Here is a 25,112-nt window from a genome sequence, read left to right as displayed (position 1 = left end):
CAAAACATTGCTGCTGTTCTTTCTTTCACTCTGAAATCTGCTCTTAGTTAACTCCAGTGAATGGTTTTGCAAGGCATTTGTGTGTGTGTGTGTGTTTTGGATAGAGCCCATATGTAGCGTTCAAACAACCATCAGCCAATCATTGGAGTGTTAGAAATATTCTCTGGTTGCTAGGTGTGGTCACCCAACGTCTTTATAAAAATCACAAAGCTTAGGCTTTCTGCTTCTAGACTGCAGCTTCCAGAGAAGTAACACTTTTTTAGCTGTGTGAAGCAAAAGGTATGCATTTTTTAGTTCTTTGTGGGTCTGTGTTGATTTAGCAAACTTTAATACATATGTACTACATTTACCAGATGATTTTGTGCAGTTTTCTGCAGATTGTTTTGGTTGGCACAGGCACAATGGGTGTGGTCATTTCTTAAAGTATTGCATTTACATTCAGGGGTTGGAACTGTCACTATTTTTCTTTACTTGAGGTGCACAAGAAATCTTGAATAAATATTAAGGATTGGAGAGCACATTTGCTTGGAATTAGCTGGTTTCTGTTTTTTAATGGGTTACAATGGAAAGCTATTTTTACAGCAAAACTATGAATAACAGGAAACTAATACCTTATATGGAAATGATTTTTCAAAACTGCTTTTACTTTGACAAAAGCTGCTTAAAAACTGTATTCATTGTTTCACAAAGTTCAGCTGTAAGTGAAAAAGAAACCTTAGTGATAGTCTTAATGAGGGAGCTACGAAAACAATCTGCTTTTATAATTAAACACTAATGTAAGAGCAACTCAGTATGAGTAAGTACTGCAGAATCTGGTTCTTGGTCTGCTCAGACTTTCCATTAATTTTTTCTCCAAGGGTGAGGCTGTTTCTCTCCTCTCTGTTCTTTTGTGTCCTGAGGACAGGTTTTTCAAGCTTTTGGTGCATAAGAGTGAAGCACTATTTCCTGGGTGTTGGCAGGAATGTACAGGAGGCATAGACAATCGGTACACAAACACTTCTGATGTGGACACTATCAAAACTTTTTGCTAATGGGGTTTAACAATGTTAATAGACTCTCTTTCAAGATCAATTTAGTGTGTTTATAAAATCCGTCATGCTGGTCCATCTAATATAGTTCCTGGAGAGGCAACCCCCAATATGAAATGTGGTATGCAAAGGTTTGGCTTGATTCCAATCTCACAGCCGTGTAAATCACAAGAAATCCCACTGAAGTCAATGGAGTGTAAAAAACAATGTAAGATCAAATTCAATCTCATTTTGTTTCCAAAGACAAAAATTAAAAAGTATTTAGCTGTTGTTTAATGTTACTACAGAGATTCAGCTTTTGGATAGTGGGACAAATTGTTGCCAGACTTCTGATAATCAGCCAAATAACTTTTCAAGTACTTATTAGAAGCAGGAAGAAATGTCTCTCTCCCCCATGGTACCTGCAGCTTGGTCACTTTTTCTCCCTTTTCATCTTGGTCATTTCTGTCTCAGCCTGAACTTGGGAGTGGAGGGAAGTTCAGGAGAAGGCACCTCTCCTTAGTGATCCTGGCAAGAGTCCAGCCAGCTTCTCCTTTTCTCTTCATAGCAAATTCAAATCCTCTCTTACCCACTTCTGCTAAATTAAGCTTCTCACTCTCAGAGTCTGCTCAGAGACACTGGAAGTGTTTTCCTGCATTCTTGCAATCTTTTATTATCGCTTATAGTAAGCTATCATGTTGAACCAATCAATATACTTTGTTTAAACTGGGCCGATAAGGAATTTCATCATGTAGACTCAGTTATTTCTTAACCTTCTCAATCAATAGATCAAACCAAAGAACAATCAGAGTAAGGTATTTAACCCTGCCAGAGTGCTGGTTACCTTGTAGAATTTAAAAAAAACAACAACCGAAAACCGCTAGTAGTTTACTAGAAGATGGATGGATTTATTTGCCAAAATGTCTGTATGGAAAAGGGAAATGAGGGACTAGACTTCCTCCTGCACCAAGATCAGGCTGACAAAGGAGGGAGGGACCATAAAGGGAATCAATTAGTTATGGCTACCTGAATCTCATGCCATGTCTACTCAGCATAGATGGAAATTAGAGCAGACTAGGGGTTTATAGCAACTGCCTATAGTCCTGAATGGATCTTGCACTGGCTGAAAATTTGAAGAGCAGAGCTGTGCTCTAAGTGGCCACTCCTTACCTGCATCACAACCTCTAGACCAGGGTGTGTGTGTGTGTGGGTGGCAGAGAGTGGTTGGTGTAGAAGCCATCTGCACCAAGTTTATGCCAGCTAAGAGTTCTCCTGCACTCTGAGATTCCTCAGTTGAGCAGCTGTGGCCAGATTCCAATCTCTTTGTGCCTCTCAGGAAGCAGAGTGTCAGGAACTGGGAAAGAGAATCCAGCCCAAGAACTTCTAACTGTAATTCAATGTTTGATACATTCCCATTTCATTTAGGGTACAGTAGAGATTACGGCTTATATCCGGGAGCACAGAGTGCAACCCAGGAGTGGTATTGCAAAAGCAGTTTTAAGTTACCATTGCACTTTCTTGATCATGGGCTTGCTGTGCACAGGGCAGTCACCCCAGGGACTGAGAAAGCAGCTAGGAACCACCAGCCACACCTCTTCCCTGGCCACTCCCCATATTTGAGCAACCAGGATGGGGGATGGCATAAGAGCCACTGCAACCGCTCTCTTTATTATTGGTCCGGTCCTTAATTAATAACAACATTAGGGTTGTGAAAGTTGTTCCGCTAGAACTGAGGCTGGGGACCAGTGTCTTTTTCAACCACACAAGATTTTTATGATTAAAAACTGAGTTTTCTTTTAGATTATTTATCCAATCAAGTATTCAGGCATTGAAATGGGCCTGTGTTTTTTTCATTGAACCATAGGACATGAATAGGACAAAAGTGTGTGTCCTACTTTCACCAACTGTAGGGTGACCTTATGCTTGTTCCATGGCCCAAGATTCCTACTGGAATAAAAGTGAGTCATGCAGGCGTCTGTAGCAAGAATGTGGCCCTAGGTTTGACACAGGGTGCTAAAGCTATGAGATACTGTCGAAAGAGAAGATATTCCAAATGCAAAGCTAATATACTATCCTTAACCTACTAGTTATTATAAATGCTTAAAATTAGCTCTGCTCGGGAATATTCTGCTCTGGTCAGGATGTGAAGGCCAAGACCATAACAGAGTTCCAAAAAGAACTATATAAATTCATGGAGGATAGGTCCATCAATGGCTATTAGCCAGAATGGACATGGATGGTGTCCCTAATCTCTGTTTGCCAGAAGCTAGGAATATGGACAAGGGATGGATCACTTGATGATTACATGTTCTGTTCATTCCCTCTGGGTCACCTGACTTTGGCCACTGTTGGAAGCCAAGATCCTGGGCTAGATGGACCTTTGGTCTGACCCGGTATGGCCATTACGTTCTATTCTGTAGAAATGTTTTTTAATGGAAAATGGAACTGCTGGAAAATCAGTATTTTGCATGGAAAACTGCAATTTTCCATCATTAAGTATTTTGTTTTAGGTCAAGTGGCCCCAAATCAAAACATTTCAGTTTCTTGAATCAAATTGAAACATTTAGTTTCAGGTCAGTTTGACATTAATCTGTGTCTGTCTGAGCTGCTGTGGCATCTCATGAGAGTTGTAATTCAGGTGCATTGTGCCCCCATTCCCATTTATGGGCTGGCTCCTTAGGCTGAACAATATTTCCTTGATGCTCTATGGTCTCCATTCTGGTTGAACTGACACTGTGAACAAGGAAAGTAACATGACATTAGTGCCTGATGAGAGATGTAGTCTGGCCAGGGAGTGAGCCCAGCACATAGAGGAGAACAGATGTCTGAGGCACCCAAACTACTACTGCTATGACGTACCAAGGCAGCTCAGGCAAACACATTTCAATATCGAATAAGGCTAGAATAAAATGTGTTGACATTTCCAAATAGAATTTTTTTTCTGAACTTTGTCCATTCCATCAACATCTTTTATTTTTTTTAATTGAAAATTCAAAATTTTAGAATTGTCACAAGATGAAAATTCCAAATTTTGACCAGCTCTCTCAGAATTCCTTACATTCCAAAATCCCACATTGCTTTTCAGTCCTTTCAGTATTATACATCAATCTTGGAGCCTCGTTATACCCAGGAGATGCAATGACACAAACGTGATCCAGGTGACAGATTTTAGCAAAAATCAAATCAAATCTTCAGCTTCAACAACATTATACATTCTGTCAAAAGTTCTATTTTCAGACATCTTCTAGTCTCATTTGTTTTCCTAACATAAGTCTATAGGATACTTTATTTAGATACACTTTCTTACTGTGCTACAGTAGGATCTGATCAAACCCTTTATTTAATATCAACAATCTGAGCTAAAATGAAGCTAGGTGTGGCTTACATACCCATCTATCCCTCTTTTATAATATATCTGTGTTTCAAGTGCAGTGATTTATAGTGAGTACTGCACATTAATTACTCTTTGAATGTAAGCTGATCCTGAAATGATCATTTGTCTCCATTTACTTAAAGCAGGATTCAACCAAGCCGCATTAATGAATCCCTTATAGGCACAATAAGGTAGGATAAGGATGGAGCCGCAGCCTTTAATTCTATTTTTTTTTTGTGGGTGGGAGGCTGAGAACACTAATTGTATCTTTTCCCAGTGGTTTAATACTCTCTAGCATGCTTATCTGAAATCCTGTCCATTAGTAAGACATATTTCTCACACACACACACACACACACACACACACACACACACACACACACACACACACACACACACACACACACACACACACACACACACACACACTGGATAGTGCTCCCTCATTGAGGCACGCATGGTACCACACAGTTAAAATCTGATAAACAACAATTCAAATCACAAACAATATGTAAAAAAAAAAAACCAGTTCTAATGTACTAAAAAGCCAAACAAAAGTGAATCATGAATGTGCTACACCTCTATCTCGATATAATATGACCCAATATAACAAGAATTTGGATATAATGCTGTAAAGCAGTGCTCTGGGAGGGCTGCACAAGTACTTGTGAAAGGCTACAAACCCTCGAAGCGAACTTCTAACTAATGGGGAGGTCAAGGAAGAAATTTTTCTGTGGGTTTCTTGCTCTTTCCTTTGGAACTGCTGATATTGACCACTGCTGAAAACAGGATGCTAAACTAGTTGGAACACTGGTCTGATCTCCGTTTCTAAAACGTGTTCCAATAGCTAAGGCTGTGTGTGAGCAATTGCTTAATGCCGTAAGGGCTGCCACATACACCCTACACATTCACTCGCAACTAATTGTGCCTGAATTTGCAGACATTACTCAGCCTCCCACTGTAGTCAACAGAAGTATAGCGACTCCAGGATTGGATCTCTTGCTTGCAAAATCCTTTGAGATGCCATAAGGATAAAGGTGATGAAGAACAAATTTTGTTTTCTAATATTTCATTTTCTCTCTCCAGAAACTTGGGTCAACATGTCGATGGTGCAAGCATTTCTGAAACAGGCATGGTTTATGGACAATGAGGAGCAGGAGTGCATTGTAAGTACTGCAACCTCCCAAGAGCATAACTTTCACATACAAATGACTTTAGAAACACAGTTTAAAACATCAGCACACATTGATTCCAACATTTTGGCAATCTATATTTTGTAATATACTTAAGGGATGAAATCATTCCTTCTTTAAGACAATGGCAAACTTCTCATTAACTTCATTTGGGCCAGGATTTTACACTAGGTACTACTAGCATATGTCTATGATGGCAAGTCCATTATCAGATAACAGATATTATTCTTATTTACACACAGTAACATCTAGTTACCAGTTTGTATCCAACATCCATTTGGGACAACCATTTCAGTTACTGTAATGACATGTCATTCTCTGTAGCCAGCCATTGATACTATAAGAAGCAAAGCTAAAATGAGCCCATTCCCACACAAGGGAATATGGACACCTAAGACTGTCAGGATGAAATGACATTTAAAGAGGACACAGGGACTCCTAGTGCCATGAAAATTTCAAAACAAACAAACATAGGAAACCCAGAGTCTGAGACTAGTAATGTGAAGGAGGAACTGAGGCCATGGCTACACTAGAGAGTTGCAGCGCTGGTGAGGGAGTTACAGCGCTGAAACTTAGGATGTGGCCACACTTGCAAAGCACGGCCAGCGCTGCAACTCCCTGGTTGCAGCGCTGGCTGTACACCCGGTCGAGCCTCGTGTGTAGGGATTCCAGCGCTGGTCAGCAAGTGTGGACGCCCACCAGCGCTTTTATTGACCGCCCGGATATAAGGAGGTATCCCAGAATTCCTGTCCACAACAAACCGGAAGAAAGGGAGAGCTTGGAGTTCAGCCAAACTGCTTATTTAAAAAACAAACACAGCTCCTGTTTGCTGAGCGAGCGGAGGCAGGCAGGGGAATTACTTTGGAATGTTCACTGCTGTTTGCTTGAAGAGAGAAACAGCACTCTCACATGGCGGGGGGGGGGGAAGGGGAAGTCCGTGTTGAGCAGTTGCTGATCTGGTCTGATGGGTATTTAGCAGTACATAATTTGCATTTAGTGAATGAGAGAGGAGTGGGGGAAGGGAGTTAGAACTTTTAAAATGATTGAAGGTAGGCACAGTCCTTAGAACTTGCAAGACAGGGAGCTGAGAACAGTGTCAACTCCAAAAATCCATTCTGTCTGTCTCCTCCACGCTCCCTGTCACATTCCACCCCACCCCCCTCTTTTGAAAAGCACGTTGCAGCCACTTGAATGCTGGGATAGCTGCCCACAATGCACCACTCCCAACAGCGCTGCAAGTGCTGCAAATGTGGCCACACTGCAGCGCTGGTAGCTGTCAGTGTGGCCACACTGCAGCGCTGGCCCTACACAGCTGTACGAACACAGCTGTAACTACCAGCGCTGCAAAACTGTAAGTGTAGACATGGCCTGAGTCCATCAAAATAAGTTCTTTGTTCTCATGCAGATATGGTATGATTTGGATAAAAAATGATTAGGGTGGGAAGGATCATTGAATATTATAACAAATGGGATCTTAAACAATGAGTACTGGGACCTTCTCTCATCAATGATACCAGAAAGATTTGCAAAATGGAAATGTTCTGCATCATTAAAAAAAATTCTGATGATACAGAGATATGAAACATTGTTGATACAACAAGGAGGATTTTGATAACCTAATGGATGTCAGTGTCGCTAAAAAATAAAGTGATACACCAGTGAGAAGTCACAGTATATGTGGAAAGTAACATTTGGGGCAGATGATAGGCTAAGGTGGCTTTAAACCATTTTGTGGAACCCCAATCCTGCAGCCTTTCCATCCAGGGACTGCCTGAGCACAGCAGCCTTCTGGCCAGACTCTCTTTTCACCAGCATGACAGCCCCAGTTGCACCATTACAGCCTGGAATTCTTTTCATGAGCAGTTGCTTATGGCAGCCAAAGAAAAAATTAAATCATAGGGCATGTCTGAGACCTGGGGGCACTGAAGTAGGCAGTGCTTCCTCTTAATGTGCCACATCTACCAGCAATAATTCTAGTGCACATTTAATAGTATTAAGTACATGCGACTCTCTCTAGTCTAGCTTTGCCAAGTTACATGTGTATGTTAATAAACACACATCATGATATAATTATGGAAGTAGGCCATCCACGCAGTTGTTTAGTGAGATATCAGCACTTCAAGAATATTAAGTAGTTCGTTTTGCTCTATGCATCACAATGTATCCGGTGCATGTATACCTTGCTTCTCGTGTCTTCTTCCTTAATCATTCACTTCTAAAGTTCTTTAAAATATATCCAGTAAAGACAGAAAAGGCAGGAGATAAGACTGAAGACACAGAGAACAGATGTTTAATTCTACGAAAGTTCAGATATTAGCATTTGATCCAACTGATGTAGTAGTAAAGTGCGCTATCAGACCTCACACCCAAACAGATTTGAATACCAATAGTTTGCACTTATATATTTTATTTCATCCTAGGATTTCAAAGCATTTTACACATTAATTAATAAAGCTTCACGAAACCTCTGTGAGCTGGGTAACTATTAATCTCACACTGACGTCAGTGGAGTTGTTCCTGATGCACTGGCGTTGCTGGACCAAAACCAGACCTGCGTGAGTTGCCCAAGGTCACACAACAAGTCAGTGGTAGGGCTGGTAATTATATAACTAAACAGCCTTGTGCTCTACTCTTTCCCTTCTTTGATAATGGGGTTACAAAGGGATAACATTCCCTTCCTTAATAATGGTACAGAGTAGTAAGTTCTCCCAATTAGGAAACTCACATGAGCTGCTTGTGGGCATAAAATGAGTCTCTGAGAAATGACCAAATTCTGTTTCTTTTAGAAAAATTCAAAACGTGGATCTGCAGTCCATACCTACCCTAACTTCAATCCATCATCTGATGCTGCCGCATTGGACAAAGCTATAACTGCTAAGGGTAAGAAGAGTAAAAATATGACACACCATTATAGAATTAGGATTTTTCCCCAGGGAAATTGAGAATGAATAACCTTAAATAAAATGACAGAACCGGAGGTAACAGCATTCAGCAGAGAAAACTCATACATATCTAATAGACTAGCAAGTTATCAAAACTACTGCATTCTGAATGTGTCACATGGGAAAAACTGGAAAGTTTTGATTTCTTAACTTTGTGTTTCAATTTCAGACTATAACACTGCATTAACAGTTTGTGCATTTTTTTGCACAAAGGGTAGCAATATTATAAATTTAATCTTTAAAGAACTGAAGGAGAATTATTACATGCCAAGTTAATGATTTTGATTTGATTCCCATTAAAAGTCTCCAAAATTAAGATGTGAATTTGCTGATACTGTGCTATGTACTCTTTCAATTACTCTTTTGTCTTTAACGAATTTCACATTGGGCAGAATATGACATCTTTTTCAATTAGACTTACTGAAATTAAACATGAGCATGATAGCTATAATATTTATTCTGTTTAGCTACGGCCTAGTGTGGGTACTTCACTCAGAACATTTCAGTGACTTTGTATATGACACCATAGCAAAAACGGATTTCAACAACATTTAAGGAATCTATTTATCTGCTTTCTTGGCTATAATCACAATTTAGTAAATTAATTACTAAATTTTCTCCTTGGATAAATGTAGATGTGTCTAGCAGTGTAAACAAGACAAATTTCAGAGAATATAATGTACAAATCATGATTTGTACACATAACTTAGAGATACTGGCAAGCAAAATGGAAGGATGATTAAAATGATTTACAAAGATTTGTTTTCCATCACTTTCAGGTGTGGATGAAGCAACCATCATTGATATCTTGACTAAAAGAAGCAATGGACAACGCCAGCAGATCAAAGCTGCATACCAGCAGTCTAAAGGAAAGGTACAGTAAAAACAAGGCTGCCGTTAATATGCAGCTTGAGTTTTTCAATTTTTGCAGCTAGTCCTGACAGTCCATGCAGTTTTAGCTTCCCAAAACATAATATTACAGGGAATCTTCTCTATGTAGTTGCTGAAGGCTGTGGCCGGGAATGATAATGTTGTACTGCAATTACAATGCACCCTCAGATGTGCAAAGGCTATTAATCTTTTAACTTAATGGCCATCATCGTCCTGAGATAAAGTTCAAGGCTCTAATCCTGCAAATCACCAAGCACCTTAAAGCCCCAATGGACTCATTGAGAGCCATTGGGAGTTGAGAGCTCTCACTAATTTTCTGGAGGCATTTAGTACTTTGCAGGATTATGCTCCAAAAAAGCAATTCTCAGCATGATGTTCACTTGTTATCTTGGGTATCTATATGAATTGCCAATCTAATGGTATATAGAAAAGCAAACATAAAGGGCAGGCTGTGGCTAGCCCTTATGCAAGTGTACAGGGGGAAGGATGAAAGAAACCTTGTGCATCTTGCATAAGGATAAGGTTGCCAATTCTCGAGGATTGTCCTGGAGTTGCCAGGAATTAAAGATTAATATTTAATTAAATATGTTGTGATGAAACCTCCAGGAATATGTCCAATCAAAATTGGCAATATCTGTGTGTGGAGAACCAGAAGGAATTTCTTCATGTGTGCTCAAGAAGGGGTATCATTCCAAAAGGGGCAAGGAAGAGGCAGGATCTTGGCCCTGCCTCACTTCTACACCAGCCCATTGAATGGGTCTGGTGCACAGTCTGCTCCATCCTAATGGATGTTACAGACTGCACCCTTACTGCCCTCGGTGCTCAGGGGAGTTTGGGGATCATCGTATCTCCTTTAGAAGGTTGCAGCACTGCACCTCCCTACAACAAACTCTCCAGTCTAGCCCATAACTTTACTGAAATATTATTTAAACAATCGATATATCTAAATTATTGAGCCCTTTAAGTCACAAAGAAACCAGCAATCAAGATACTCACCCTGAAGTGGCTTGCAGGGAACCACTAAGAAAACAGTTCTAAAAAAGTGCCTTTTTGTGTCTAGGTTTTCTGTCTTCCTGTTCAGCAAACCTCACTGTGGTTTATACAGCCTTATCCCACCCCAGAGAGGAAGCCCCAGCTTTGCAATTCTCTTTTTCTATTAAGATCTACATTAAAACACAGTTTCAAAGTCACAAAGAGCTTTAGGATTCATCTCACTCCTTTTTAAAACTAAAATTTAATTTTCAATTTTGATAATATGAAAGATTTTAAAATGCTAAAAGCATATTCTCTAGGGACCTATGCACTCTAGTGACTGGTTGAGTATCAGAAACTAAGCAGAATTCAGCAGATATTGACTACTAAATCTAGTGCTCCCTTAGCAACCCCACTGATTTAGGAGGTCCTAACTTGCAGAACAGAGTACCTCTGCTTGGTGTATCAATAAAGAGGTGACAGGTTCTTAAAGCAATTATTGCAGACTTGTTTGGGGGGTGGGCATAGGGCTATAATTTTTGCACACAGTGAAGTATCAAGAAGTGCATTTAAGGCCTTGGCTACACTGGCGCTTTACAGCGCTGCAACTTTCTCGCTCAGGGGTGTGAAAAAAACACCCCCCCGAGCGCTGCAAGATACAGCACTGTAAAGCCTCAGTGTAAACAGTGCCACAGCGCCGGGAGCGCGGCTCCCAGTGCTGCAAGCTAAACCCCATGAGGAGGTAGAGTACGTGCAGCGCTGGGAGAGCTCTCTCCCAGCACTGGCACTGTGACCACACTCACACTTCAAAGCGCTGCCGCGGCAGCGCTTTGAAGTTTTGAGTGTAGCCAAGCCCTAAGTTAGGAAGAGTTGATATATATAGGATATGTGAAGATCCACTACTAATCCTAAACTTGCAAGATCTCTCACATCACTTTCCAGTACTTGTTTGAAAATCTCCATTTTAATAGTGTGGTTTCCAACTTCTTTATTCCTAACTAGGCAAACACAAAAGCTCCCCACCCACTCAAATGCATCTGTAAGCAAGTCACAATCACAATAACCATATTAGCTACTTACAGGAACCGGAAGGTTTGCTTTGGATTTATTTTGTCTTCAGTGCAGTATGCAGGAGAGAGTACTTCTGAACACTTTGTAATAGCTAGCTAAAGAATCATCAACATGAATAAAATGCAGACGAAGTACCTGAAGTTTAAAACATGATTCTCTATAATGGAAGGTGAATTTTTTTACCTAAGGAAGGTAGAATAGGATTGCTCATTCATTTTCTGGGTGCTTGTGAACTGTGGGTCTTTAAAGCTTGACAGCTTACAATTGTGTATCCTTCCTTGTAGTCTCTGGAAGAAGCTTTGAAAAAAGCCCTCAGAAGTCAGCTTGAAGAAGTTGTCCTGGCTCTGTTGAAAACTCCAGCCCAGTTTGATGCTGAGGAGCTCAGGGCTGCTATGAAGGTATGGCAATAAAATTTCAGCACAACTCCCAACTTAAACAACTCTGCTGCTATCCTTGCTTATATTCTGCAATTAGATTCAGATTGGAATATTGGTTGCAGTGCCAAATAAGAACACCAAAAAATTCAAAGTGTCAGACAAGAGTAACATCTGCATTATTTATTTAAAAGTTTGTGAAGATGCATCCATAGCTTGCAAGTACCAATCAGTTAAAAGTATGAGCGTGAATAGTTCTAATTTCACCCTCTGAAAACTGGACTATTTAATATCCTGGTGCAATAAAGCCAAGCTGTTGATTTGCACCTGCTAAATAATTTCCTTTTGTTTGCTTCATGACTATAATTATTTCATCAAGTTTGTTAACATCTGATTTTATTTGCATCAGTTCGATGTGTACAGTCATCTTGAATACAGTATTTGGTTCCTGAACAGTTAATTTTGAAGACTAAACGAGAAAAATTCCATGTAGGAAAAAGGCTTTCTGAATTGCCCCAGGTGAATCAGAAGAAGCACAAATGCCCCCCTCCTTACTTTTAAAAAAAAATACCACCGCCACAAAGCAGCAGAATGGACTAATTCTTCAAAGTTAAAGTTATAGTCAGGCCAAGTAAAAATTCTGATGGAGAAAATTTATTTAACACTAGACATATGGAAATATAACCCATAAGTTAAAGTTCAGGTGGCAAATGCAGCCCTTGACAAGGGTTGAACAAATGGTGCTCTTTCACTTCTGTCATTTCCCTATAACATTTATTAAATTACTAATTTTTTAAAAAAGGAATTTTATTTCCTTCCACCCAGTTTTCTCAGAGCAAGCCCTACCTATAAGCTGCTCAGTCTTTGTAATACCTCTCTCAGACATTAGTAGCATTAAGTATGATAAAGAGGAATTATAGTAAAAATAATTTATGGGATGGTGTGAAATGCCTATTGTTTCTGATTGACTGGAAGGCTTGGCTTACTGTATACAGGCTCCCAGATGAAATAACCTTCCAAAAACTTATGTATCTGTAATCAAGGACATTGATTTTAGAGTTATCACATGCGGCTCTGTGCTTCTAGATGTTGTGTTTCCCTAGTTACATAAGGTCAGACAAAATTTGCTCAACTATTTTCCAACAGGGGCTTGGAACTGATGAAGATACCTTAATTGAGATTCTGGCTTCAAGGAACAACAGGGAAATCAGAGAAATCTGCAGAGTCTACAGGGACGGTAATTCATAGGTTGTAAAATTACATGCATAGAACATATCATTGGGGAAGGAATAAAGGCATGGTTGGTCAAGCTGTTTCTCTCCCTAGTGTTGGTGATTTTGAAGCATCCATGGCCAATGAGTCTGAGAAATTCCATTCCTGGCACAAAAAGTTTCACTCCAAAGCAGCAGGAGAGCCTTACTGTTCCCTGCTTCTTCTCATGTAAACCAGACTCCTTATGGAAAATGTGACTCAGGGAAATTTTAAAAAGAGATGGACCTAAACCATCCTCCCCCTTCTATTTCCAAGGTTAGATATTTGGATCAGACTCCAGACTTCACAGTTCATCTCAATTTATTAGTAAACAAATTAGAGAGGGCACATAAAATTATGCAAAGATAGTTTCCCACAAAGATAACAGTGGGACCCAGATTAAAATGACTAATTCCAATATTGATAAAAACACATATTTAAGTAGGAGATTTGGAACTGGAAGGAATATTTCTATAAATGAGATGAAAGAATTCTTTAAAATATTGTGGGATTTTTTTTATTGTTTTCTTGTTTTATTGTAGAGCTTAAGAGAGATCTTGCAAAAGACATTGTCTCAGATACATCCGGAGACTTCCAAAAGGCTTTGCTTGCTCTAGCCAAGGTATGTCATGTTCAAATACTTTCAGTAAACTTTATTTTTAAGAAAGAGTTAATAGTCTTGGTTGAGTTAGATGACGTATGTACATCAGCCAGAGAAACCATGGGGGACTTGTTTGTTGCTTATTACTCTTTATTTAAAAAAAAAAATCTTACTATGTGGAGCAAAATTTCTCTTTAAATAAGTTGATGTTTAGAATAATGTTTTCATCCTACTAGAAGTTACAAGAAAAATCCTGATTTTCACTGGCTTCTGTTTGCTTTTAAACTTTTTCACTTGATCAGAGTTTATAAGTATTTTGAAAGTAGTAATAGAAGTCATAGAAATTATTTAATCTCAGAAGATGGCAAGTTAAAAAGCAATGCTGAAAAAAAGGAATGTAAAACTTTCCGCTATATAGCAGGAAATATTTCTTAACAGTAATATAGCTGGATAAAAGCAGTGTGTGTGGAAGGTGGACAAATTGCCATATATGCAGATATTTAAAAGCAGATTAAATAAAACATTTATTTAGTGGGCATGATATATAAAATCTTTCTGTAAAGTCAACAGGTATCAGACTCCATGATTCAGGGATCTGAAGTTGTCACAATCTGTGTGAAATTTCCCCCGCAAAATGAAGGATTGAGATTTAAAATATCATCTTGAGATAAAATCCTTGATCAGCATGAAATTTATTAAGTCTATCTTAAAATGAGTTCAGTGTCTGAATTTCTACCTAATGGTTAGATTCTGACACTCATTATTTTATGGTGAATAGAACCTTACTTGACAAGGAGTCTCAATGACGTTCATATGATTATTCGAGAAGTAAGACACTACTCAGGTCTGGCCCTAAACAAAGGAAACCCGATTGATTGGTTTGCATATGCTTTGATTTCATTCTTAGAGCAATCGACTTACCCATTAGAACTTCACCTTAGTGCTTCAAACTTCATGCTAAAATGGCGTAATGGGAAATGGCATTCATTCCAGGGTTATATAGACAAAATGGTAATGTGAGAAAATGAAAATTTTTAGGGTGACCGTAACGAAGATGGCCGTGTGAATGAAGAGCTTGCTGACAGTGATGCCAGGGTAAGAAAAAGCTCTGCACTCTATTTGAGAAATGTTTTGTCTTGTCTGTTTTCTTTCCATGTTCAACATAGATTGTAACAAGCACAATCACTCGAGCTGAGGACATTGTATAATCTGCTGTACTGATGTCCTCCCTACCACACCCAAGATCCTTTATTAGTTTAGAGGTTGATGGAGTCTCTTTTCTTGGAGAAAGCTGTTAGTACATGAGCAAGTAGAGGTCTGTAGTGTGGTTGATAAGTTACCCATGACTTCTTCCTTTCATTTATAAAAACCAATACATGCACCAATCTCTGAGGGGGAAAGAAGCGTACATGGGTGAGAAGGATCACCTGCACCACCCTAGCCAAAGGAAACTTGTTAGCACTCTCCTTTTTAGTGATAGCTTTAGCTTTGTAATCATAGGCCTTTTAAGATTCCTTGATGCTTATTAGTATGTCATTACTTCAGATTTTAGAATCTTTTTAATGAAAGTTTAAATACCACAATCATTTCCCATAGTACAGCTTCTAAATTAGTGTGATTTTTTATTACGGGAAACACCCTGGTCAACAGCACTGAAATAGCAGCCTGTCCTGATCTTTTATGCCTGTAGGTAAAATCACATCATCACTACTCTAATTCAGAGCTTCAACATTGATATAAAGTCCTTAATCCTGCAGTCTGAGAGTTCAGTTTCCTAGCACGTTTGCTTTCAAACACGCACACACACAGACGGCTGAGAGGACAGTATATTCATCCTTTAAAATGGAAGGAGTACATTTCAGCACTGAATAGAATCTTAATAGGTCAATTAAAGTGCATCATTGTTGGGCTCTGAATGGAGTACTATTGGCAATTCCTTTGCTGAATGAATTTAGCCAGGATAATGGGCCCCACCTCACAGGTGATTAGTGTGGGTGGAGAATGTCTGGAGAGCTGGGGAAAAGGAAGAAGGGAAAAGGGTTTAACTGATCGCCATATTTGGGGTTGGGAAGGAATTTTCCTCCAGGGCAGATTGGCAGAGGCCCTGGAGGTTTTTTGCCTTCCTCTGCAGCATGAGGCACGGGTCACTTGCTGGAAAATTCTTTGCACCTTGAGGTCTTTAAACCACAATTTGAGGACTTCAATAACTCAGACATAGGTTAGGGGTTTGTTACAGGAGTGGGTGGGTGAGATTCTGTGGCCTGCATTGTGCAGGCGGTCAGACTAGATGATTATAATTGTCCCTTCTGACCTTAAAGTCGATGAGTCTGGTTTTCCATTAATAGCCCTCATGGAAAGAAAAGAAAGATGTGTGTAGATGTGTGTAGTTTTCCCATAATTCATTTCTGTAGAATTCTTATCTGAGTTAATTATGCATTTGGATCCAGTAATAGAAAGCCAGTCAGTCCTGTACTTTCCACACTGACAAGAGCATACTTTTCTCAGGAATGGTCATGTTAAAAAATGTTCGGAAATGCCAAGCACATGTGTCTAGCGGCCTGTGAAACTATTATGACTTTAGCCAAGAATGCAGTAACAGTGGGAAAAGCTAAGAATAACAATCATCTGTACAAGTTCGTGACATGTGAGGCATTCTATATTATGTATGGAATGTCCTTAGTCCTTGATGAAGACAATGGTACAAAGGCCTATGTTTGGCTGAGGGTGAGAGCATTAGTTGTGCAATATTCCAGATCATCTCATTATAAGGATAATGTATAAACTTCTGTGCTTTACAATAGGCCTTATATGAAGCAGGAGAGAAAAGAAAAGGAACAGATATCAATGTATTCATTACCATCCTTACTACGAGAAGCTTCCCACATCTTCGAAGGGGTAGGTTGAATGAAGCTTTCTGCCTCAGGGAACTGTATTTTAAAAATGCACCTCTCAAATCTGAGTAACAGGTGCCAGAAGTATTGAAACAACTAAGGATGTGAACCAGTGCTCACTGAAATCAAACAGTCTTTCCATTGTCTTTAAAAGACATTGGACTGGGCCCCAATTTCTAAAGTCAGATGCTATACCAGTGTAAACAGATACTGTATATGCAATGAACAGAAACATGCACATGAGATGGTTATTTCAGCAAAGGCTTGAAAAAAGTTATTCCTATGAAATATATTCTCAATACGCACATTTTGGATGGTGGTAACTGGTGCATAAAGTTGACATTTCAAATTATGGGTTGAACTGCATCCCATTTTGAGGATCTTCTAAAGTAAATGCAGTAGATGTGTATCTGTCTTAACTTGCTTTTTGGAGGACTGCTTGTGCTTCAGGGAATAATCCAATGCACCAACTGACTGAGGTTAGGAAGGCAATTCCCATATGGGCGGGTTTCACATAATTAACTATTATAGGGTTTCTTGTCACTTCCTCTGAAGTATCTGATACTAACCACTGTCAGAGACTGGCTTTTGGGCTAAATAGGCCTGGTACATAACTACACTTTCTATCATGTGATTTGGTACATCAGTTCCTGTGTCATAAGTTGGAAACTCAAAGCTGCTGCAAGCTTTTCAAATTGTAGCTTATTTCCTACACTGTATATCACTTGCTGATCTGATGACATCATCAAACTGTTAGCTAACTGTCTACTCCAGATGGTGGACAGAGAACTTTTTAACATTAACAAAATAAAGAGCGCAAGAACATAGTATTTTTCCAGTTTTCACTAAGCTTGATATCCATGTTTAGTCTTTCAGAAATATACCAAATTCAGCCAACATGACATGAACAAGGCACTGGACCTGGAACTGAAAGGCGACATTGAAAACTGTCTGACAGCGATTGGTATGTAATCCCCCTTGCCAAGTAACTCATTGTTTTGAAACTGTGCTTCTTTCCATATTAACTATATGAATGTCAGAAGTAAAATATCTTTCATTGCCCCAATGGGAAGGGATCCTGGTCTCCTATTGTGTTTCATTTAAAAACTAGCATAGCTACTGTACATGACAGTTTGGTATCTGACACTCTGGAAAGTCTAACTGGAAAAAAAATGGAATAAACAGGAATTGTTTCAGATAAATAAAAAATATAAATTAATGTGTGAAAATGCACATTTCATAAACAGATGTCTTTGTTGAAATCCACCTATAGACTCTGATTCTCATTTGTACTAAAGTTGCTTTAAAGTCGCTCTGGCTGTGTAAAAGGCCCAAAGAGCAAACATAAAAGTAATTTTATCTCACTTTAAAGCTCTTTATTCTGCCAGAGTGGTATAAAGTCGCTCCAGTGTAAATAAAAATCAGGGCTGTAAAGTTTTTATTCTCCACACTGATTTACTTTACATTTTCATAAAATATTACAAATCATCCACCTAAGATGCGCTCAGGAGAATATCTTTGTAAAGACTCAGGGTAGATGTTTGTTGTCACATGTCTGTTATTATGTCCTTTAAACTTTCTATTCACCACGCACAGTACAAATGATGGGAGACTGGGTGGAGCTACAATACTGGGGACTACCCTGTGGCTGAACAATCCTCACTTAAAATATCACACCTCAGTGGAATGAGCGTGGGACTGGGGAGTCAGGAGACCGCGATTCTATTTCTAACTTTGCCACTGACTCTTTGAGTGACTTTGGGCTAATTGCTGATAGACAAGGCTATCTCCTTTCTAACATCTCCGGGCCCACATGCCACTTCAAAAGAGGGAGGGATGAGGCAGAACCATGTTCACGCCACACACACCAGCCAGTGGATACAGAAGAGTTGCATTCTCCCTAAGGTGTGATGAAGTGGGAGGTCAGACGAGATGATCATAATGGTCCCTTCTGACCTTAAAGTGTATGAGTCTATAAGTGGGCGTGTCATTTGTGCACTAGCAAGCTCCAGGAAGACATTGAGACTTATGGATGCAAACAGCTGCATAAGTGTGAAATATATTATTGTTGTACTCCCAACCCAGCTCTCAGTCTTTGATGCAAGCACAATGCACCAATTCAGTTTATTTCTTTGCTAGGTTTAGTTCAGGCAAGAAAAAAAAATGGAAAAGTACTATCAGCACCCTCTAAATACATCATGGTATTAGGCAGATGGTTGGTATAGTTGATTGCTCACAGCATAATGTTTCTAAGCTGGTAGAAAACTGCTTCACTTTGCCACTCGAGAACGGCAGCATATTTCTTAACCTCGTGCTTGCAAATCCCAACTCAGTACGGATGACAGTACCCTTTCCCCCACTTTGCGTGTGTGCTTTACTTATGTGTCATATTTAATTCCGTCACGTTGTTTCATTGCAGTGAAATGTGCCACAAGCAAACCAGCTTTCTTTGCAGAAAAGCTCAACTTGGCAATGAAGGTAAAGTATGCTGAAAAACGTTTGTTTGTGGGGGGAGAACTTTTTAATGTAAGATGACAAACTGGGCCAGAGCATCCTGCCATGAAAAGCCCCTCAGGAGGGAGCCAAAGGGAAGAGAATTCAGTGAGTTTCCATACACTTTCCTGTCTGGTATAAGGGGCTCGGAGCTTTATCTCTAAAGGAACTCATCTGCATCTACCTATCTACAATGGACACAGTTAAAAAGTTAATTTGGTTTCAGTGATATTAACATTATATATAAAATGGGAAATACTACAAGAACTGATAATGTCTCTACACCCAGAATGAACTTTAAGAGCATACCAATGGACACTGCATCTATCTAGTAACTTACAAGGCCTCATCACTGTAGAATTTTGGAGATCACATGAGACCATAAGGGCCACTGTTATGAGGATGTTTCCCCATCCCAGTGGTTAGGAGTTTACTCACATAACTCCCATTAACATTAACAGGAGCTATGTATGTAAACCCAATTGTATCAAGATGAGAAGACACCTCCTCAAGTTTTTTTTTTTTTTTTTTTTAAGATCAATAGAGAGCCTGTGGCTTTCCCTGATGTTGAAAACAAGCCAGATTTCACTTGTACCTTCACACACCAGAGGGAAATCTGCTTCTCTAGAGAACCCTCACTTTAAGGGCAGTCGGCCAGCAGAAAGCAAAGGAGCTTTATCAGCATGTCTCCTCTCTGTCAGGGGGCTGAAAGGGAGGATCTGAGGGCATCAGAGGCAGTGCAGGTTCTGGGCCTGAGCCCTGTGCACATTCAGACCGGGGTGGTTAGGTGAATTCACAGCTATTTTTTATTTATATCGCAACAGTCCATTTCCCCCCAGTTGTTTAACATGCAATTCCTTTTGATGTGAAAAATCATTCAGGTTGTCAAAATAAACATGTACCACCATGACTTAAGAATAATGCTTTTTATGCCCAGGTAATCATAATTTATTTTTAACAGGGCTCTGGGACACGCCACAAAATACTGAACAGAATCATGGTTTCACGTTCTGAGGTTGACATGAATGAGATCAAGGGCTATTATAAGAAGCTATATGGCATACCTCTCTGCCAGGCCATCTTGGTATGTTTTTCCCTTCAGCTGAAGCTATATCAGCTACTGAATGTAAAATGTTATTGTAATTGGCTGGATCAGGAGGCTGGTAATGGGCTTTATAGCCATCCTTTAGGTCACCAATTTTAATTTAGGCGGGGCTGAATAATAATTACTATCTGATGTTCCTTCGATGACTCACATGGAAACGGTGGTAGGGCTGAGTCCTTTCCTGGTGGATAAGCATGTGTCACAAAAGCCATTGCAAATGGCGATATACAGCACTTTTTGGCAGTTTCAGCCCAGTGGCCAAAAGACTGAGTGAACATAGAGACGGAACTACTCTCTCCTCCTTTTAGCTGTGGGTCCACATGAGACACAGTGGGAGGGCAGGGTAGGAATGCTTACACTGCCCCGTCCTTGCTGTAAGGATTCTGGGGATAGACAGAGGTCTTCAGGGCTGCCAGTCTGGCACTTTTCCATTACCAATTCTACTTCTGTATGCCATGTAGATGTAGCTGTGCTAGCCCCGGGGTATTAGAGAGACAAGACAAGTGAAGTAACATCTTTTATTGGACCAGCTTCTGTTGGTGAGAGGGACAAGCTTTCTAGCCACAGAGTTCTGACCTGAAGAAGAGAGGTGTGTGGGTAGAATGCTTGTCCCTGTCACCAACAGAATTTGGTCCAAGAACAGATATTACCTCATCCAACTTGTCTCTGTAATTCAGCTACTGAAATTTAAATTAAATATGTACCTATAAATAGGACAAATTAATATAGCATTGAAAAAAGCTGCATTTCCAGAGCAGTTAAGGCATCCTCAGCAGAACTCAGAAGGTGACACCCTTAGCTGGTGTAAATCACTAAGCAATGCCAGCTTATGCCAGCTACAGATCTGTCCCTGTGTCTTTAGGCTTACCTTTTTTAAAGGCAAAACCAGAATGCGCTTATGGAAAATTTAAAAAATCTCCTTCTAGTAGCTCACTGACTTAAAGGTACCACTGCCAAATAGCTTTTTGAGAGCTACTGAATACTCTCAGTAATAAGCACAGTGATTGTAGAGGAAACTTACAGTACATGGACTAAAACACTCAAATTAATCTTTGCCAGTATCTGCCATTTCACAAATAAAATACTGCAGACAGTACAATTATTCAATTTACTAGTATTCTTAAGTGTGTGTGTATATACACACACACACACACACACACACACACACACACACACACACACACGAGATTCTTTGTCTCACATATCGCACTGTGTCCTATCTTGATGCAAAATTACGTGGCTGCATTAGAAAACTGAATCTGATATAGTACATGCCATCTGAATCAGGCAAGGGATAGTCACACTTGAGAAAACATGGAGCTTAATAAATTAGATGCTTATGGAAATCGTATTCCAAATTGTTGAATTCTGTGAGCAATTAAATATTATGACATCTAAAATTACTTCCAAAGAACTCTATGCTAATACAAGTTAGGAATAGCCCAATCTTAATATGTATTAATTATAGTTCATGTTCACTGGTAAAGGGTGATTTTCCATTTCACCCATGGTAGGATGGTTAAGGCACTCTTTCAGGACTCAGGATAGTCTCAGCTCTGCCACAGACCTACTGTATCAACTTAGACAAATCACCTAATGTCTTTGTGCTTCAGTGCCCAATCTGTAAAACGAATCCTTTCTGGTTCCTACCATTGTCTATCTTGTCTGTGTATGCTGTGATCCTGAAGACTCTCTCATGTGTTTAGTTTTATGCACCCTGAATAATCCCATTAATTTAGTGGGACCATACAGAGTTCGAGTTAATCTTGTGTGGCCTTAGTTTGGGGAAGGGACTGTCTCTCTCACAAAGTGTATATCCAGTGTCCACCACAATGGGGTCTTGATCTTAGTCAGAATCTTTAGTCAGAACTGTAATAATAATATTAGTGTTCTTAAATTGACAGGATGAAACCAAAGGAGATTACGAAACCATTCTGGTGGCTTTGTGTGGTGGTGATAACTAAGCTTCATGATGTTCTGATGCATTCCAGCCTTGTCACCGAGGTTATCATTCCCTTTGTCTCAGCTGTTTACAAAATATAACATAGGCTTTAAACAGAGATGGATCTCTAGTTTAGACTGTGGTCCAGATGTGCTATCTGGAAAATGTTTAGCCTGGAAAATGTATTTTGATATTACTATGCTGTGTGGCATTATTAATCCCTTTTTTCTATTTACCCAAAGCCAAAGAGTGTACTTAAAAATGTTCTATTTGCTTTAAAAAGATTAAGCATATACAAGGTACAGTTTTTCTCTAAGCTACGCAAGTGTAACTTTACAAATAAAATTAACCTGTGAAGAGGTCTAATGTGTCCTTTATGGCTTCTCTACATTTTATGCCTGCTGTTGTTCCATATAGCATATGATAATGAATGAGAATTTAAAACAAGTGAATTCAACAGCTTCCAGCAGCACAATTAAATTCACAACTTAGGTAAAACAGAACTGAATGGGATTATATAAGTCAGCCTCAGAAGCAGAACAGAAGGTTAACTAGCAATGCAATGTATTTTTCTTAAAATGAGAGATATCAGCATCATGAAAACTCATGCTACTTCTGTCTTCCTGTCACTAATGGTGAAGGCTTTGCATGGGGAATGCTATTCAGATTTTTTTTCAAAATTCAGAATAAACATAAAATTGTGCACTGAGCAAAATTTTCAAATATAAATAACTACAGTAGAACCTTAGAGTTACGAACACCAGATTACGAACTGACTAGTCAACCACACAGCTCATTTGAAACCGGACATATGCAATCAGGCAGCAGCAGAGACAAAAAATGAACAAACAAAAAAGAGTACAGTACTGTTAAATGTAAACTACTAAAAAAAAGGGAAAGCAGCATTTGTTTTCTGCACAGTAAATTTTTGAAGTTGTATTAAGTCAATGTTCAGTTGTAAACTTTTGAAAGAACAACCATTATGTTTTGTTCAGAATTATGAACATTTCAGAATTACGAACCACCACCATTCCTGAGGTGTTCATAACTCTGAGGTTCGACTGTATGTAACTCACAAGGCTGAACACAAACCCCATGAATGGCTTGATGTTTCAGTGTTAAACCAGTTTTACACTGGTATAACTCTGCAGTGGTGAAATATTTTATTTATTATTATTAATTATTATTATTATTATTATTATTATTTGTATTGCAGTAGTGCTTAGGCTCATTGTCTTAAGCACTTTACAAACATGTAGCCCTAGATCCACAAAGGTATTTAAATGCCTAACACAGACAAATCAATGGGAGGTAGACACCTAAATATCTTTGAGGATGTGGGCTTTACACTCTAAATAATAAATCCAAAGTTTTAATTGGTGGGCTTGATAGCGTCTCTCATCACCATCCCCAACGTGCATGCTCAGTGCGGGTCCCATTTTACACCTAGAGGCCCTCAAGTCTACCAGTGGCTTAGCACAACTGGCTATGCAGGAAAGATTTGACACTACTTTAGATATTTGTCAGTATGAAAACATTTGATTAAACTGGCCTCAGTGGCTATGGACAATTCATGCTCAAGAAGTAAATATTCAGTGAGACACTGTGCTGCAACAAAGGAGCTTTTGGGACTGCTAGAAGTCATTTAGGCAACAGCCTCTGGAAGTCAGAGCTTTCCCTTCCATAAATACCGTGGTGGGGAGTGGGGCATGATGCTCTCTATGTTTTTGGTTTTTTTTAGCTTCGGGACCAAGCCTGCAAGGCCCTACTGAGATACCAGAAAGATAAGGGATTTGGGGCCTTCCAAAAACAGTGGAGGAATAAACTACTAAGACTAGATCCTCCAGTCTGGTCAAGCTGCACTCATTGTGGCATTGGAGGTGGGGACAAAGGTGGCTTTCACCTGCTTTGGAGAACCCCAATTCTGGACCTGAGAACATCCACAGGTAGCAGGTTAAGACAGAATCATTGCCCCTTTTTGGTTGCCAGTCTGGTTTCCATTAATATATCTCACCACTGTATAATCATAGCTTTACTGTTTCTGTCCACAAAGCATCACCACTTGAACATTGTGACTGCAAGGGAACTAATATAAAAACAATGCAAATCCCAGCACTAACAGGGTTGAACTACATCTATAAAATTAAAGCACCATAGCTAAAGGTAAAATTCAAACAGATTAGCAATGCTATATGTGTAAAATCAACTACAGATCAGCCTGAACATAACTAACCTCCATATAAACTTAGTCATGGGTAACTTCAAATGGTTCAGAGACTGAATAATATCCCAAAACCTACTGAAGAATCCATCAAGTTCTGCAGCCCTTTGTGTGACTAGGACAATGACCCTTCAAACCCATTGGATGTTATATTATGTAGAGGGAAGACTGGCCTGCTTGAGTCTTCCAAAATCTTTGGAGGGCATACTGTTCTCACGTCTGGTGATGGTAGGTTACCTATCTGTAACCCTTCTGCCCCTCTGAGTTGGCAGCAACAAGGGCCGGGTTCAGTATCCAGGGGTTCCGTTTCAGTAACACAATGCATAACCGGCTCGAGCCCCCACCCAGTGACCTGGGACACTCACATATCACACCCCCCTGGGCGCCTCTAGGAGGCAATACTTCCCCTCTCGCAAGCACGGAGTCTGAGTGTGGCAAAATCTTTTTAATAAAGGAAGGAATCAATGCGGCATCCCATTGGAGAAACACCACAAAGAGGGTTATAACACAAACCATAAACAAAAACCCACCTCCAAGTACGTTTGGCACTGTCCTTTTTCCCCTTAGGGTTTTAAGTCCAATCACCCCAAAGTCCAACAACCCAAAAGTCTCTGGTCAATGCCACCCCAGACTTCGAGAGTTTATCTGTAGAGGTCCCTCCCCCCAGCCTGGGTAGAAAGGGGCACCTTATGTGGTCCAGGGCCAACTGTCCTGCCTCTCCGTGGGTTCTGCTTCCGCCTTCTCCACGAACTGCTCCGCTTCACCAGCCGCTCCACTCTGCTCCTC

The 25,112-nt window shown here is 39.8% G+C and overlaps 1 protein-coding gene across 1 annotated transcript; it reads left to right on the top strand.

Annotated features, from left to right (window-relative positions):
* The first annotated feature begins 172 nt into the window (after window positions 1-172).
* On the top strand, window positions 173-22,466 carry ANXA1 (annexin A1). Its single transcript, XM_030567132.1, has 13 exons — window positions 173-279; window positions 5,466-5,545; window positions 8,359-8,452; window positions 9,294-9,388; window positions 11,733-11,846; window positions 12,969-13,059; window positions 13,616-13,695; window positions 14,713-14,769; window positions 16,476-16,569; window positions 17,434-17,529; window positions 18,985-19,043; window positions 20,020-20,142; window positions 22,068-22,466. The coding sequence occupies exons 2-13, from the start codon at window positions 5,480-5,482 to the stop codon at window positions 22,125-22,127; spliced, it is 1,029 nt and encodes a 342-aa protein (XP_030422992.1). The 5' UTR covers window positions 173-279; window positions 5,466-5,479; the 3' UTR covers window positions 22,128-22,466.
* The last annotated feature ends 2,646 nt before the right edge of the window (window positions 22,467-25,112 follow it).

The sequence above is a fragment of the Gopherus evgoodei genome, chromosome 6, assembly GCF_007399415.2.
Source record: "Gopherus evgoodei ecotype Sinaloan lineage chromosome 6, rGopEvg1_v1.p, whole genome shotgun sequence".
Lineage (NCBI taxonomy): Eukaryota > Metazoa > Chordata > Testudines > Testudinidae > Gopherus > Gopherus evgoodei.
This window is presented reverse-complemented; position numbering and strand designations above follow the sequence as displayed.